General features: G+C 47.4%; 1 protein-coding gene across 3 annotated transcripts; it reads right to left on the reverse strand.

Annotated features, from left to right (window-relative positions):
• Positions 1–2,839: 2,839 nt before the first annotated feature.
• Positions 2,840–16,834, reverse strand: FKBP1B (FKBP prolyl isomerase 1B). 3 transcript variants are annotated; one of them, XM_023229948.1, is made up of 4 exons: positions 16,641–16,834; positions 12,584–12,631; positions 5,767–5,879; positions 2,840–3,453 (listed from the first exon to the last, which is right to left on the reverse strand). In XM_023229948.1, exons 1-4 carry the CDS (start codon positions 16,675–16,677, stop codon positions 3,325–3,327), a joined length of 327 nt encoding a protein of 108 aa, XP_023085716.1. In that variant the 5' UTR covers positions 16,678–16,834; the 3' UTR covers positions 2,840–3,324. The 3 variants fall into 3 exon arrangements, with proteins under 3 accessions (XP_023085716.1, XP_023085717.1, XP_023085719.1); XM_023229949.1 differs by having other exon boundaries at positions 2,840–3,498; XM_023229951.1 differs by lacking the exon at positions 16,641–16,834 and adding an exon at positions 14,919–15,110.
• Between the last annotated feature and the right edge of the window lie 1,137 nt (positions 16,835–17,971).

The following is a 17,971-nucleotide window of genomic DNA, read 5'->3' on the forward strand; positions in this document are numbered from 1 at the left end:
GTGCCTTTAGATAATGTAAAAAGAAATTTTAAAAGACTTTCTTGTAAGGGAAAAACTGAAATTAGACTTTAAAACTTAGAGTGTGATTTGTCTAAGTGGCAGGCTAGCTTGCCTCTGGTGTAGCTGTTTTAATAACAAGAAAAAATTCCTTCTATTAGCAATCATGACCAGTCCATCATTTGGATTGATATATGTTAGCTGAATTTCGTGACCTAAAGTTAAGACTTTTAAAACTTCCCTCTAATTTGGAAATTCCATATCCTATCCCAATTAAGTTACAAGAACTTGCACTCAGTGGACAAACACCGACCCCCTACTCTGTACACAGTACTGCACCAAGATGCTGAGGATATAATTACGATCAGTCCTTTGCACAAGGCATCCAAAGCTCAGTTTTTCAAATGCTTTTAAGAGTACAACAGATGACTGTGTTTATATGTGCACACATGTGTGCCAGAGCTGCTTGACTTTCATCTAGGTTAAATTTTTGAGTTTCTAAGAAAAAATTTGTACGAATAGAGAATTCATTGACTGAAAGTTTGAAAACAACTGACGTGACCTTGATCTTATTATTGCTCTTCTGTTTAACAACTTTAGTGGCTTTCACAGGCCAATGTCCAAACTCATTAGTATACTGCATCATAATTTTCTGCATCTTTTAAAGCTCCAGTAAAATGGTTCATTTCCCAGTTTACCTGCAGAGCCTAGCCTGTCCTCTCCAGGTGCTAGCCAGTATGTGTTTGCACTTTTGGGGGAGTTCTCTTAGTGGGTGTCTTCTTTGACCCACCTCAGCTATAAATACTCTAGACCAAGATCTTTTATATGCCCCATAGTGGGCACCTGAGATAGTCCTTGATGCCATATTTAGTTATCTTATTGGTGTCACAGGAGAAAATATGCATATGTCTTTTATGCAGGCTGACTTCTAAGAAATTATTATAGGCATTTGTGTCATCAAAGAAAGCCAGGAACCAAGATATTCTGAAGGAAATACCTTCTGGCTGGTCTAGTCCCACAGTAGAGGTGAGCACAGGGACTTTGGGTGACTAAAATGCAAGGCAGTTCCTTTCTCTTATTTTGTGTATCCTAAACCTCTGCTGCTTCATTAACTCCTCCACCCTCAGCAAAGGAATACAGCCAGGATTTCTTGGAGACAAAAAAGGTAGATCATGTAGCCAAGATGACATGGCCTCATAGCATATATATGACACCATGTGACATGTATCAGTGGGTCTATGAGGAACACTAGCAATACCTGTTACCAGCCCCTCCCTCCTCAATCTTGAAACAATTCCAAGTTGTCACTGATAGAAAACCCTATTGGCTGAGTGCAGTGATTTAAACCCGTAATCCCAACACTTTGGGAGGCTGAGGAGAGAAGATAGCTTGAGGCCAGGAGTTCGAGACCAGCCTGGGCAACATAGTGAGATTCCCCATCTCTATTTTTTTAAAAATAATAAATAAATGCTTAAAAAAAAAAAAAGAATAACCCCAACTATGGCCAGGAGTTTTTCTCACCCTATACCAACTGAAAGAAAAATGTTTGAGGCTGGACGCAATGGCTCATGCCTGTAGTTCCAGCACTTTGGGAGGCTGAGGCAGGAGGATCACAAAGTCAGGAAGTTGAGACCATCCTGGCTAACATGGTGAAACCCCGTCTCTACTAAAAACACAAAAAATTAGCCGGGTGTGGTGGCGGGCGCCTGTAGTCCCAGCTACTCAGGAGGCTGAGGCAGGAGAATGGCGTGAACCCAGGAAGCAGAGCTTGCAGTGAGCCGAGATCACCCACTGCACTCCAGCCTGGGAAATAGAGTGAGACTGTGTCTCAAAAAAAAAAAAATAAATGTTTGAGCACATTGCCCCAGGCTCCTCTGATCTATACATAACCTATACCAATAAGTGGGTTGATTGTAAAACCTGACTGGTGTTTCTGGTTAGTTACAATAAATGTTGATGAAATAAGCACTATATGTGGAAAGAAGTTCAGAATCATACATTCTTCCCAAAAGTAATTCCTCAATGTAAGTCAGAACAAATCTAGGTGAAACTAAGCAGTGTATGTGAAAACAAGCTCAGAATCACACATTGTTTTCACAAGGAACTTCCCAGTGTGAGTTAGTATATGACTTCAAGCCCTTAATACACCTTTATTTGTTTGGATGCACAAAGTGTTCTGTTTCCATCTGGGTGAGTGGAGCTCATCCCTCTGGCTGTAGTCTAAACAAAGATTGCAAGAGCACATAAGGTGCTCAAATCCCATATCTGATTGCTAAGCTACAAGATTTGGAGCCTATATTTCTTTAGTTATGCAGAGGAGGATTCTGAGCCTGAGATGAGTGGCAGGTAATACCTACTTTGCAGGGTTGCTTAGAGGATCGATGGAAATAATTTAAAAGTATAAACAGCCAGGCACAGTGGCTCACACCTGTAATCCCATCAGTTTGAGAGGCCAAGGCAGGTAGATCACTTGAGGTCAGAAGTTCAAGACCAGCCTGGTCAGTATGACAAAACCCTGTCTCTACTAAAAATACAAAAATTAGCCAGGCGTTGTGGTGAGCATGAGAATCATTTGAACCCAGGAGGCGGAGGTTGCAGTGAGCCAAGATTGTGCCACTGCATTCCAACCTGAGTGACAGAGCGAGACTCCATCTCAAATAAATAAATAAATAAATAAGTATGTAGAACAAGGCCCAGCATGTAAAATGCTCACATTGTAGCTATTATATTTATCACTTGCCTAGCCACTTGGAACCCGGCTTCCTTTGCACTCTTTCCCAGGGGCAACTGGCTTGTGTGGTCCACAGAGCACTTCCTACCTAAAATAAAGGATGGACAGGAGTTTGTCAAGCACAGAGCCTTTATTTTACATATTTCCAAAAAGGACATTGTTTAAGTGAGCAGCCAACAGAATTTATAAGAGAGAAAGTGACAGCAAAGGTAACTGGCTCAAGTCCCTCTGTGTACGCCATATACATTTCATGTCTGAGCACCTTGTGTATGTGGCTTAAGTGAAGGTAAGGCAGTGTAGATTGTGCGAACAAGAGATCTGTGTTCTGTCATCAGGAAAGGCTACTACATGCATCACATAAAATGCACAACCTGAAATGCTTCAATCTGCAACCGAAGTTTCCTCAAGCAAGGATTCGCATGAACACTGACGAACACATACAGAGCAACTTGGGCAGAGAGAATGGATGATGCCGTGGGGCAGTGAGGTTAGCACACTGATCAAGAGCCCCCAACGGGAGGAGCCGTCCCAGTGGCAGAGCAGGCTAGGAGGGTGAGCAGCAGCCATCTCCAGCCACCTTGAATTCCTTCCTGCCTTCACTCTAAGTTGAGCAGCTCCACGTCAAAGATGAGGGTGGCATTGGGAGGGATGACACCGGGGTGGCCCGTGGCTCCATATGCCACATCAGGGGTGCAGGTCAGCTTCGCCCTCTGCCCCAAGCTCATCTAGCAGGGATGGGGGCAGATGGGGAGAGGAGAAAGAGGACGCAGCTTGATTTAAAAGAAAAAAGTTAGATGACTATGGCATTTTCCCAAACCATCCTCAATGTTAACTCTGAAGATCTCAGATGAATTTTACATGGGATACACTGAAATTTTGCTAAGAGCTGTAACAAATGCAGATTCTGCTTCAGCAGAAATGTGACTGTGGGGCAGTAACCCTCACAGAGTGTTCTCAAATTCATGCATCTGACAAACATTACTGGTTATTCAATTTGTATATGACTGAAACACTTTCATTTGTTCATAGTTCACCCTCTTCCAAAGAATAGGCCTCTTTAGGAAAGAGGGTGTATGAATAGCACATGTAAATACTCAAGTAGGTGACAGGAGCAGTTCATTAAAGTGGTTTAGAGACTAGAGTCACCAGCAAGGTGGCAAGGGGGACCTACTGTGGCCAACCATGGTGGTTCACACCTGTAATCCCAGCACTTTGGGAGGCCAAGGTGGGCAGATCACTTGAGTCTAGAGGTTCAAGACCAGCCTGGCTAATACGGCAAAACCCTGTCTCTACTAAAAAATACAAAAAGGCCGGTGTGGTGGCTCATGCCTGTAATCCCAGCACTTTGGGAGGCCGAGGCAGGTGGATCACCTGAGGTCAAGGAGCTGGAGATAAGCCTGGCAAACATGGTGAAATCCCATCTGTACTAAAAATACAAAAATTAGCCAGGCAGGCCGGGCGGGGTGGCTCAAGCCTGTAATCCCAGCACTTTGGGAGGCCGAGACGGGTGGATCACGAGGTCAGGAGATCGAGACCATCCTGGCTAACACGGTGAAACCCCGTCTCTACTAAAAAATACAAAAAACTAGCTGGGCGAGGTGGCGGGCGCCTGTAGTCCTGTAGTCCCAGCTACTTGGGAGGCTGAGGCAGGAGAATGGCGTAAACCCGGGAGGCGGAGCTTGCAGTGAGCTGAGATCCGGCCACTGCACTCCAGCCTGGGCAACAGCGAAACTCTGTCTCCAAAAAAAAAAAAAAAAAAAAATTAGCTGGGCAGATGGTGACGGTGCACACCTGTAATCCCAGCTACTGGGGAGGCTGGGGCAGGAGAATTGCTTGAACCTGGGAGGCGGAGGTTGCAGTGAACCGAGATTGTGCCACTGCACTCCAGCCTAGGCAACAGAGGGAGACTACGTCTCAAAAAAAAAAAAAAAAAAAAGAAGCAGGGCAGGGTGGCGGGGGCCGGCAAGCCAACCTACTTGGGTGGCTGAGGCAGGAGAATCGCTTGAATCCAGGAGGTGGAGGTTGCAGTGAGCTGAGATTGCACCACTGCACTCCAGCCTTGGTGACAGAGTGAGACTCTGTCTAAAAAAAAAACACCAAAAACAAGACCTATTGTAAGGGAGCATTATAAGGACTTCACAGACAGACCAAGGAAGAAGAGCTTGAACCAGGGCTCATCACAGCAGTTGCTGAGAACCCGCTCAGCATTAGTAGGACAATTGGTGAAATTTAAATCTATTTTTGAATTTTGAATAATCAAAAATTTGAATAAGTAAGTAATATTGTATCATTGTGAATGTCCTGGTTTTGATAATTGTACTATGGTTATGCAAGAAGGGGAAGCTGAATAGAGTATAGAAGAACTCTGTACTATTTCTGTAATATTTTTGTAAGTCTGAAATTCTTTCCAAAAAAGCAAAAAATATTTTTGGCCTACTCCACCCCAACTCTTCCGCCACCTCAGTCCCAGACAACTGGTAGACCTCAGCTAGTTTATTTTTTTGTTTTGTTTTTTGAGACAGCGTCTCACTCCATCGCCTGGGCTGAAGTACAGTGGCACAATCTCTGCTCACTGCAACCTTCACCTCCCGGGTTCAAGTGATTCTCCTGTCGCAGCCTCCCAAGTAGCTGCGATTACAAGCATGCACCACCACGCCTGTATTTTCAGCAGGGACGGGGTTATACCATGTTGGTGAGTCTGGTCTTGAACTCCTGACCTCAAGTGATACGCCACACTTGGCCTCCTAAAGTGCTGGGATTACAGGCATGAGTCACCATGCCTGGCCCTCTCAGCTAGTTCTAAGCAAGCCTAGGGGATGTGCTTGGGATGAGAGCTCCCAGGGACACAAAAGTCATGCTGGCAAGGAGAGGGGTGGGGACACAAAGCCAGGAGGGGACACCAGATGGCGTTGCCATGCCCTGGCGGTAGAGTCAAAGCAGTAGTGGTCTGTGAGTGGGTGGAGGTGGAGGGGGACGGCAGAGTGCTGAGCCCAGATCCCCAAGTCCCCAGATCTCCTTTAATGTGAATTCTCACCTACCTGGGCTGCACCCTCTTCAAAACCTTTGATGACTTCCTGTTTGCCAATTCTGAACTTGAAAGGTTTGTTTCTGTCTCTGGATGAATCAAATTTCTTCCCATTTTGGAGCATTCCTGTCAAAGCAAGAATCGGGTGCAACAGAGCTGTGGTCATGAGTTAACTCCCAATTCACATTCCACATGTCTAAAATGGAATGCCAGGCCGGGCGCGGTGGCTCAAGCCTGTAATCCCAGCACTTTGGGAGGCCGAGACGGGCGGATCACGAGGTCAGGAGATCGAGACCATCCTGGCTAACACGGTGAAACCCCGTCTCTACTAAAAATACAAAAAACTAGCCGGGCGAGGTGGCGGGCGCCTGTAGTCCCAGCTACTCCGGAGGCTGAGGCAGGAGAATGGCGTAAACCTGGGAGGCGGAGCTTGCAGTGCGCTGAGATCCGGCCACTGCACACTCCAGCTTGGGCGACAGAGCAAGACTCCGTCTCAAAATAAATACATAAATAAATAAATAAAATGGAATGCCTTTTCTGCACACACATGCTCCTCTTCCAATCCTCCCCATCCATCCTGTTGCCCAGGCAGGAAATCTGGACACTTCCCTCTGCCTCACCCCCACATACTACCTATCACTAAGTCCTCCATATCTTTGTAATCCACCTATTTTCTTCATTTCTATTTTATTTATTTATTTATTTGAGACGGAATCTTGCTATGTCACCCAGGCTGGAGTGCAGTGGCACGATCTCAGCTCACTGCAACCTCCACTTCCCGGGTTCAAGCGATTCTCCTGCCTCAGCCTCCCACATTGCTGGGATTACAGGCACCCGCCACCACACCCGGCTGATTTTTGTATTTGTAGTAGAAATGGGATTTCGCCATGTTGGCCGGGCTGGTCTTGAACTCCTGACCACAGCACCTGCATCAGCCTCCCAAAGTGTTGGGATTACAGGCCTGAGCCACTGCTCCTGGCCTTTTCTTTGCTTCTGTTACCACCACTAAGTAACCAGCTTATTTCACCTGTACACAGGAAGAACCTCCTAACTGGTCTTTTTGATCCTCTTTTACCCGCCTCCATTTCATTGTTCACTTGGCATCCAGACTGATTTTTTTTTCTTTAAACACAAATCTGATTCTATTACTCCTGCTTAAAATACTTCAATAGCTCCCCAGGGCAGAATTCAAATGCCTACCTTGCATACAGGCACTTCACCTTCCAGCTCTTGCCTGCTTATAACCCTCTCTGTTCTCCCCTTCCTTCCCTTCCCTCTGTGTCCTATTCAGGTCATGCCTTTCTCAAATTCCTCTGCATTTTTCAACTTTTTTTTTTTTGAGTCGGAGTCTCCCTCTGTTGCCCAGGCTGGAGTGCAGTGGTATGATCTCGGTTCATTGCAACCTCCGCCTACCAGGTTCAAGGGATTTTCCTGCCTCAGCTTCCTGAGTAGCTGGGACTACAGGTACCTGCCACCACGCCCGCTAATTTTTTTCATATTTTTAGTAGAGATGGGGTTTTGCCATGTTGGCCAGGCTGGTCTCAAACTCCTGACCTCAGGTAATCTGCCCACCTTGGCCTCCCAAAGTGCTGGGATTACAGATGCGAGCTATGCCCAGCCAGACTTTTCAACTTTTTTATGTCACTTACTCTGCCTAAAGGTCTGTTTTCCCAGCTATTCCAGCCTCAGGATGAGTCCTCACATAAGGTTCCTAAGGTTTCTTAAGTTTTCTCCAAAAGGCAAAACCCAAAGATAGATTGCATCATCCCCTACTGCAGGAAACAGTGTAAGGTGACCGAGCTGGTCAGAGGTGGCCTCCAGGCTCTGTACTAATAGGGCTGTTTGAAACCAGAACCCCCCCCCAGGTGCTGGTCCAGCAGTTCCGGGTCCCCCAGCTTCTGCTTCAGAAGCCTTGTCATCCCCATGTCCACATGTCATCTCAGTTCAGCAACCCAAGGCCCAACAGCTATTTTCAGTTCTTCTGTGACTCTGACTCAAAGATCAGACCTTCCGTAAATGATGCGGTTCCATGACTGCTCCCAGCAGTCCCTGGACCACCACAAAAGGCCGTTTGCGACTAGAAAAAGACCTTGCTTGTACGTCCAGAGACTGGGTTTTGACTTCACTCTGGCACTAACTCATTGTGTGACATTGGGCAAATCACTTCCTCTTCCAGGGCCTCAGATGTGTCATGTTTAACATAGGAAGCGCGGCCAGCTTAGTGTTGGAGCATCTATGTTGCCACTTCCTAATTCCTTCAACTAAACTGTATATTAGAGAAACAGACTTATTTAACTACTGTCTCAGTAGAATACATTAGGCGTTTGCCCTGGGTACTAAATGAGGCAAAGGAGAAAACCCTTCTGGCTACACAGAAGTACATGCAGGTGGATGCTAACAAGATCAAATACAATCTCGTGCATTTGCTAAGGTTGCTAAGATATTCAAATACACAAAGATACTTGTGCATGCTCACATGCACTTATGCACTCACTCAGGAGAAAAGCCCTGGTGGCCAAAGAGATGCTAAGAAAATATTTAGATACACAGATCTACATACATTCACACAGATACATACCTGTACAAATATGCACACGGATATGCACACACACGCACACATTCACATACTGTTTATACACCGACTTTCCTTTCTCATTCCTTAGTTTCTTCAGGTTTTATGTGACTTAATCTACTTTGGATAAATAACTTCAGTTATCTATTGCTACAAGTTCAGCCAAAACCATACAGTCTAGAAACAGACCCACTTACACGGTGATTTGATTGGATAAAGATGCCACTGCAATGCAGCAAATAAAGGATTTTTTTTTTTTTTTTTTTTTGCATTAAGGTTGTTGAGTCAACAGTATATTCATATGGGGAAAAAAATGAACCTTAACCCCTACCAAATCCACACACAAAAAAATCGATTCCAGATGAATCATAAACCTAAATATGAAAGATAGAATAATAAAGCCTCTACAAGATAATAAATAGAAGGATATCATCACGACCCAGAGACAACGATCTCTTTTTTTTTTTTTTTTTTTTTCTGAGACGGAGTCTCATCTCTGTCACCCAGGCTAGAGTGCAGCGGCTCGATCTCAGCTCACTGCAACCTCCACCTCCCGGGTTGTTCAAGAGATTCTCCTGTCTCAGCCTCCCAAGTAGCTGGGATTACAGGCATGCACCACCATGCTTGGCTAATTTTTGTATTTTTAGTAGAGACAGGGTTTCACCATGTTGGCCAGGCTGGTCTCAAACTCCTGACCTCAGGTGATCCACCCACCTTGGCCTCCCAAAGTGCTGGGATTACAGGCATGAGCCACCTCACCTGGCCTGACAAAGATTTCTTAAACTGAACACAGAAAGCACTAACCATAAAAGAAAAGATTGATAAGTCAGACTTCATCAAAATTAGGAATTTCTGTTCAGGCCAGGTGCAGTGGCTCACACCTGTAATACTAGCACTTTGGGAGGCCAAGGTAGGCCAGGAGTTCGAGACCATCTTGGGCAACATAGGGAGACCGCCCTCTCTACAGAAAAATTAAAAATTAGCCAGATGGCCGGGCCCCGTGGCTCACGCCTGTAATCCCAACACCTTAGGAGTGAGATCCTATCTCAAAAACAAAAAAGAAAGAAAAAAAATTTTAAAAAGAAAGAAAATAAGAAAAAATAAACAATAAAAAAAGGACTTCTATTCAAAAGCTACTATTAAGAGAGTACAAAGGCAAGCCACAGTGTGGGAGAAGATGTTTGGGATAGATATAACCAACAAAAGACTCATATCCAAAACATATAGAAAACTCCTATAAATCAATAAGAAAAAGAAAACTGGCCAGGCACCGTGACTTACACCTATAATCCCAGCATTCTGGGAGGCTGAGGCAGGTGAACCACCTGAGGTCAGGAGTTTGAGACCAGCCTGGCCAACATGGCGAAACCCTGTCTCTACCAAAAACCCAAAAATTAGCTGGGCATGGTGGCTCGTGCCTGTAATCCCAGCTACTCAGGAGGCTGAGGCAGGAGAATCACTTGAACCTGGGAGGTGTAGGTTGCAGCGAGTGAAGATCACACCATTGCACTCCAGCCTGAGCAACAAGAGTGAAACTCCGTTTCAAAAAAATAAAAAGAAAAAGACAACCTAATTTTTTTTAATGGGCAAAATTAGAGCAGTCTAAAGAGGATATCCAAATGGCCAGTAGGCACATGAAAAAGTGCTCAACGTCATTCATCATTAGGGAAATACAAATCAAAACCACAATGACCAGCCTGGCCAACATGGCAAAACCCCGTCTCTACAAAAAATACAAAAATTAGCTGGGTGTGGTGGTGTGCACCTGTAATCCCAGCTACTTGGGAGGCTGAAGCACAAGAATCACTTGAACCCAGGAGGCAGGGTTGCAGTGAGCCGAGATCTTACCACTGCACTCCAGCCTTGGTGAAAGAGCAAGACCTTGTCTAAAAAAAACCACAATGAAATGGTACTGAATACTCACCAAAGCAGGCCAAAACCAAAACAGAGCCTGGTGTGGTGGCTCATTCCTGTAATCCCAGCACTTAGGGAGGCTGAGGCAGGCAGATCACCTGAGGTCAAGGGTTTGAGACCAGCCTGGCCAATATGGTGAAACCCCGTCTCTACTAGAAATACAAAAATTAGCCGGGTATGGTGGCGGGTGCCTGTAATCCCAGCTACTCGGTAGGCTGAGGCAGGAGAATCACTTGAACCCAGGAGGCAGAGGTTGCAGTGAGCCAAGATTGTGCCATTTCTCTCCAGCCTGGGCAACACAGACTCTGTCTCAAAAAAAGAAAAAATAAATAAACAAAACAAAACCTGACAATACCAAGTGTTGGGGAGGACACAGGGTAACTGGCACTCTCCTACACAGCTGCTTAGAGTGGAAACTGGCACAATGACTTTGAAAAGCTGTCAGACAATACTGCTAATGCTGAGTCTAGGTACCCCACTTCCAGGTATATACCCAACGGCAACATGCACATATGTTTGTACACGTGTACACTAAGAGATGCCTGCAAGACTGATCAAAGTGACACTGTAATAAATAAAAACTATGAACAACCGAAATGTTCATCAGCGGTATAGAGGATACATAAATTGCAACATACTCATACATTAAAATACTGTAGAGGAATAAACCACTCTGGATATATCTCGCAGACATAATATTGAGTGAAATAAGCCAAACACAAAAGAGTACATATGCTATGGTTCCATTAAGATGAAATTCAAAAACAGGCAAAACCAATCCATGGAGACAAAAGTCAGAGTAATAGTTGCCAGCCAGGCACAGTGGCTCACACCTGTAATCCCAGCACTAGGAGGCCATGGTGGAAGGATCACTTGCATACAGGAGTTCAAGACCAGCCTGGACAACATAGTGAGACCCTCATCTCTACAAGAAATTAAAAATTAGCCAGGCATGGTGGCTCGTGTCTGTGGTCCCAGCTATTCAGGAGACTGAAGCAGGAGGATCACTTGAGCCCGAGAGGTTGAGGCTGCAGTGAGCTGTGATCACCACTGCACTCAGTCACAGAGTGAGACCCTGTCTCAAAACAACAACAACAACAACAACAAACCAGAAAAACAATGATAGCTACCTTTAGGGAGGTGAAATGACCGGAAGAAGGCATCAGGGGGACTTTTGGGGATGCTGGTAATGTTCTATGCTTCTCTGAGTGGTAGTTACCTAAGTGTGATCACTTTGAAAAAATTCATTGACCTGGACATCTTACATTATGTTCTCTACTATATTTATATTTAAGTTAAAAGTTCCCCAAAAGTCCCACAGTCTCCTGCTGTGTTTGATGAGACAGTCTTTCCCAAGACCAGAGCTGCTGCCCTATGTATGTATTGTGAAAGGACTTTGCAAAAGGATGTTGTGGTTTCAGTAACTTGATAAATACCGGTCTGTCTACAACATGTAAAATTGTTAAATCAATTACACAGGTCAGAGGCCCCAGAGGACCCATGGTAATTAGGCCACATCACCAGGAGATAAAACATGGTCCAGCCCACTGACATCAGCGACCAGCAACACAACTGCTGAAAACATCCACACTGTCTGCGTAGAATTAACCTTGTGCTTCACACTGGCTCACAGAACTGCTAAAAATGGCCCCATCTGAATATGTCCTAGGAATTAACCTGGCCTTGCTGTCTGCTAAGTGGCTGTCATCGAGTTTGCCACTTTAGGAAGCAGGTCACAAGGCAGGGTGCTCACCCCCCTTGGAACAAACACCTGCTCATGATCTTCCTGCCAGCAGTCCTGAGGAACTCGCTCTACCTCAGCTGCAGATAAAGAGCATCCACCAGGGATCAGTCCCGCTCTGGACTCCCCCAGCACCAGAGACAAGCACTGCCATCACCTGACACCTCAAATGGCATCAGAGCCTCTGGGTGACTTGTCTGTCCTCTCGCTTCCTCTTCTTCTCGAATGATACTGCAGGATAGAGAGAGAGTCTGCTGGGAGCTCTAGGAGGGATTTCGAAATATCAGACAGACCCAGCAGGGACAGGGGCTCCACCATGCCTGCAACAGAAGGAAGGGGACTGAAGGTGTTTGACTCACCTAGAAGCTGGCACCATGAATGGCCCTTGCTGGTAAAAGAGGGAAAGAGTTGACCTTCCAAGCCTCCTTTATCAATCCCACTAGACTGGTTGGGAGGAGTAGGGGATGGCTGGTCACAGGAAGACCCTGCTGCCTTGGGCTTTAGGTCTGATTCAGAGGCAGGCACCTCTGGAGAGAAGCTCAGAGGACAGCCCTGCCTTGGGAGGGGCAGGACTGGGGTGGGGGCTAAGGGGGTGAGACTTACCTGTGTAGTGCACCACACACGTCTGGCCCTTCTTGGGGAATGTCCTTCCTGCAGGGAGACATGAGGGCAGATGAAGGAGTAAGGTATTGGAAAAACACCTGCGACATCAAGTATGATCCTGACCAAGAGCTCCAGCCTGCATTCCCCTCCACGCCATGCAGATGCCTGTGGCACTAGTTCTGGCTCCTGGCCCTGTACGAGCCAGAATGAATCACGTCACCTCTCTGGCCTGGATTTACTTTACCCCCTGAGTTTTCTCAACTCTCCTCTCTCCTGGGCTTTCCCACCACCCACCTCCACTTTCTTTGATTGCCCCTTTTACTTCACATCATCCACTCCACAGACATTTACAGTTGGCCTCCTATGTGCCAGGCCTGGACCAGACTTCAGACATGCAGAACAATGTATAAACTCATGAGGAAGGTAGGGAAACAGATACACAAATACCAGATTACAATGCAGATTATAATCCATCCATCAAGGATGAATAAACAGAATCATTTACAAATATTTGCTGAGAGGCCAGGCATGGTGGCTCATGTCTGTAATCCCAGCACTCTGGGAGGCTGAGGTATGAGGATCACTTGAGCCCAGGCGTTCTGGATCACCCTGGGTAACATAGGGAGACCCAATCTCTAAAAAAAAAAAAAATTCTTTTCAATTAGCCAGGTGTGATGCTGCACACCTATAGCCCCAGCCACTCAAGAGGCTGAAGTGGAAGGATTGTTTGACCCCAGGAGGTCAAGGCTGCAGTGAGCTGTGTTCATGCTACTGCACTCTAGCCTGGGTGACAGAGTAAGAGCCTGTCTCAACAAACAAACAAAACAAAACAAAACAACAAATATTTGCTGAGTACCTATGGGGTGCCACGCCTGTGCCTGATCACAGGGATACAGCAGTGAACACTACAAACAAGATCTCTATCCCTGTTCTTTTAGAGCTTACTTTTTTTTTTTTTAAGAGTAGGGGTCTCAGTGTGTCACCCAGGCTGGAGTGCAATAGCATGATCTTGGCTCAGTGCAGCCTTGACCTCATGGGCTCAAGCAATCTTTCTGCCTCTGCTTTCTGAGTAGCTGGGACTGCAAGTGCATGCTGCCATGCCCAGCTAATTAAAAAAAAAAAAAAATTTTGTAGAGACAGGGTCTTGACATGTTGTCCAGGCAGCCTTGAACTCCTGGGCTCAAGAGCTCCTTCCATCTCAACCTCCCAAAGTGCTGAGATTATAGGCATGAGCCACCACACCTGCCATGGACTTTATATTCTTATGGACAGAGACAATACTTAAATATGCAAAACAATTATGGATTATGATGAATACTCTAAAGAAAACACACACAATGATGGATTAAAGGGAGATGCAGTGGGACAGACCATTTCAGTCAGAGTGGTCCAGGATGGCCTCTTGAAGAAGGTGCCCCTGGAGCTAGGACTTGAAGGATGAGCAAAATACTGGGAATTAGCACTTGGGGAAGGAGTAACAAGTGCACAGAATCAATACATTTGCAGCGAGCGAGGAGGCTAGGTGGAAAGAAGGGAGGGAGGAGAGAGGTGGGAAGGAGATGGATCATACAGGGCTTGCAGAGCCGGATTTCATACTAAGTGCAATAGGAAACCACTGGAGAGTTTTAAGCCAGAGAATGACATAATCCGAATTAAGATTTTATAACATCACTCTGACTGCTATGTGTAGGATGGACAGTTAGGCGTCTGTTGCAATAATCCAGACAAGAAATCAATGATAGCTTGATTTAAGGTGGTGGCAGCAGAGAAGAGAGTGAAATAGACTGGAGACATATTTTGGAAGCAGAGCTGACAGGGCATGCAATCAAATTGGAAATGGGGTCCAGGATGAGGACAAAGGAGACAACAAGAACGATGCTTGGGTTTTCTGTTTGGGCAACTGGATGAATAGTGGAACTATTTCCTGAGATAGGGAAGACGGGAGGAACAGATTTGTGCGGGTGGCAATCTTGAGATGCCTATTAGACATCTGAGTTTATATTGCAAGTAGGCAGATGAAGAGTCTGCACTGGAGGTATAAATTTGGCTGGAATTTAAAGCTATGGGCTGGATAACAAAGCCTAGGGAAGGCTAACCACAGAGCCAACATTTAGAGGACTCTATGGGAGCCTGGAGGAGGGAGCAGCTAACTGACTGCAGAAGTCAAGGAAAATATCATAGAGGAGAGAATGGCGAAGCCAGGTCTTGAAAGACAAGTAAGAATTTGCCAGAGGAAGTAAAAAAACACCATCTGGGAAGAGGGAATGACATGTAACATGTTCAAAGGCCTTCAGTCCAGCAATAGCGGGAACCCTGTCTGTTTCAACGCTGTCACCTTAGGGCCTAGCACACACGTTCAATAAATATTTGCTGAACAAGTGGTGTGTTCGACAACTTGCAGGCAGCCTGGGAAAGCTGGAGAAAAAGTTGGTGGTGGGCTCAGGACAGGTGGTGAGAGATGAAGCTCTAGTGTGGAAGATGAGAATAGACCACAGCACCAAAGGCCCCTCTGCCTGGGGGAGAGGGAAGAATCATTAAAACATCTTCTACCTGAGGGAGGGGCATGGTCAAATATGCATTTGTTTTCTCTTTTGTTTTCTTTTTCTTTTTTTTTTTTGAGACGAGTCTCGCTCTGTCACCCAGGCTGGAGTGCAGTGGCACAATTGGCTCACTGCAACCTCTGCCTCCTGGGTTCAAGCCATTCTCCTGCCTCAGCCTCCCCAGTAGCTGGGATTACAGGCATGCACCACCACGCCTAGCTAATTTTTGTATATTTAGTAGAGACCGGTTTCACCATGTTGGTCAGGCTGGTCTTGAACTCCTGACCTCGTGATCCACCCGCCTCGGCCTCCCAAAGTGCTGGGATTATAGGCATGAGCCACTGCATTTTAAGAAGAATCCTCAGGCTATGATGTAGAAGGGGAGTGAATATGAGATTGGGGATGAGATTGAAGGCAGGGAGGAGAGGCTGAAAATGGGGAGAGTAACTCAGGGGCTGCTGGGGGATGAAAAGGCCTCAGGGAGATGCTTTCTGGGACCCAGCATCAAGGTTTCCTGTGTGAGCAAAGAATTCTGTACCCCAGGGGATATCCGAAGTAGTGGTTGGGATTGGACAAGGACTATGGCCTGGAGCCAAGAAGTTCTCCAATTTCCTGGGGAGGGGAGCTGTTCATATTAATAATATCTGATATGAAGTTTGCCCATCAAACCCTGCAGACAATGGGAGCTTTGGTATGAATTAAATTTCAAGAAATAAAGAAATGGCTATTCCTTGCACACCCAGACCCAGTAATACAAGGGCCTGGGAAAGTGAGACAAGGAAGGGGGTAAGGACGATCACTTAGGGGAGAAGGTGGGAAGCGCGAGTTCTGTTTTGGACTTGCTGACTAGGGAGCACCTTGGGACCTCCAGGGAGAGGTCTGGCCGCAGGTCGCAGGGCTGGGCTTAGAAGCTTCAATGTGGAGGCCATGGGAGTGGACAGGATGGCCAGGGAGTCTGAACGCGGAGGGAGGATAAAGCGAGATCCGGAAGCCGGCAAGGGAGCTCTTCCCCCTTTCCCAGCCTGGGTCTGTCCCCACAGCCGCTCACAGCCCGGCCCACAGGGAAGAGACCGACGGGAGGCCCGGCGGGCGACGCGCTAGGAGGAGGTCCCGGAGCAGCGGAGACCCGAGAGCAGGTCCTGCTTTCCAGAGCTCGCCGAGCAGGGCAGGGAAAGCTAAGCCGAAACCCAGCCTGGGGTATCAGCAGCAACGGATAACCGAGCGGTAGCAGCCGCGACAGGAGCAGCCCGGGGTGGTGGGCCGCAGACCCCCGGCTCCGGGCCGCAGACCCCCGCCTTCAGGCTGCCACCTACATTCCCCTAGGTGAGTCGCGGAAGAGGATGGTGGAGGATGGTCTCCTAGACCCCCAAGAATCCCGTCCGGGGCCTCCGCCTGCCCTCCCCATCCAGCCCCCCGACCCTTCAGCACCCTCCGCGCCACCTCCGAATCAGACCCCCGCCCTCCGGGCTCCGCCCGGGGACCCCTCCCCTCCTCCGGCTCCAGAGGGAGCCCGGTACCGTCTCCTGGGGAGATGGTCTCGATCTCCACGCCCATAGCGGTCCCACAGGCCCCGCCTCCGGGGGGTCCCTGCTGCTGCCCGACCCCGGCTCTGCTCCGGTCCCGGCCCCGCAGTCGCTCGGGCTCGCCTCCCCGCCGCCACTGCAGAGCCAGAGGAGGTGCGGCTGGAGTCGGGACCTGCGCGGGGAGGGGCCACTGGTAAGGGGGCGGCGGGGCGGAGCCACGCGGAAAGGTGGGGTTGGCCGGGGCGGGGCCCGGGGGAAGGGACCCCGCCCGGCTGTTAGCGAGCCGGGCCCCGCCTGACGACATTAACCCACTGACCCGGGAGCATGGTAAGCACAACCACATCCTCCATCCATCCATTCATTCGCCCATCCGTCCAACACACATTTATTTAGCATCTAATCTGTACTAAGCTCTGGGAAGTCAGCCCGGTCCTACAGACTTGTGGGGGGTGGGGGGCCGGGGGCAAAGGCCGGCAATTAAACCATTATTTTATTTTATTTATTTATTTTTTTCGAGAGAGGATCTTGCTCTGTCGCCCAGGCTGGAGCCCTGTGGCGCGATCATAGCTCACAGCAACCTCGAACTCTTAGGCTCAAGCGATCCTTCTGCCTCAGCCTCCCAAGTAGCTGGGACTAGAGGCTCAAGCAACCACGCCCAGCTAATTTTTTATTTTTTGTAGAAACAGGGTCTCGCTGTGTTGCTATGTAATGAAACCATCACTTTAATTAGATGCGCTCAGTGCCGTGCTGTTCAGAGCGTTGCGGAAGCACCGAAGAGGTTCCTACCCTCGCTAGGCGTCCTGGATCTGTAGGAGCAGAGCTCGGGGAGGGAGAGAGGACACCAGTCATTGCTGACTCCCCCCTATACCCTTAAACCCCTGTTCGCCATCTCATGTAGTTTTGCTAGACGCACATTTATTGGGTACTCAATTTTCAAGGCAAAGAAATGCGCCCTGGGGATACCAATTGAATTAAGACAGGATGGCTGTCTTCCAGGTACTAAATCTGAGAGAGATGGGGACACACAGTTACCGCATGGAGTGATTAGTGCTGTGGAATGAATGAATGAATATGTAAATGAATTCTACTTTGAGTTCCTCCTCCACCTAAAAAGACATTTAGGAATCTAGAAAAATATTTTTTGGAGGAGGTAATATTTGTTTGAAGGGTAATTGGGACTTTTAAAACTTTTTTTCCCCTCGTTATTACCTGCATTGTTCCAAAAATTGATGTGAGGCCGGGCATATCAATTTTTGGAACAATGGCTCACACCTGTAATCTCAACACTGTGGGAGACCGAGGCAGGAGGATTCTTGAGCCCAGGA

The sequence above is a fragment of the Piliocolobus tephrosceles genome, chromosome 15 (genome assembly GCF_002776525.5).
Source record: "Piliocolobus tephrosceles isolate RC106 chromosome 15, ASM277652v3, whole genome shotgun sequence".
NCBI lineage: Eukaryota > Metazoa > Chordata > Mammalia > Primates > Cercopithecidae > Piliocolobus > Piliocolobus tephrosceles.

Excerpts from the sequence above, each read along its gene's own strand:
- FKBP1B (XM_023229948.1), bottom strand. The coding sequence starts at position 16,677 with ATGGGCGTGGAGATCGAGACCATCTCCCCAGGAGACG. Across the intron at positions 5,880-12,583 it reads GTGTGTGGTGCACTACACAG|GAATGCTCCAAAATGGGAAG; the intron begins GTAAGTCTCACC and ends TTGCTTTGACAG. Across the intron at positions 3,454-5,766 it reads TTGAAGAGGGTGCAGCCCAG|ATGAGCTTGGGGCAGAGGGC; the intron begins GTAGGTGAGAAT and ends CATCCCTGCTAG.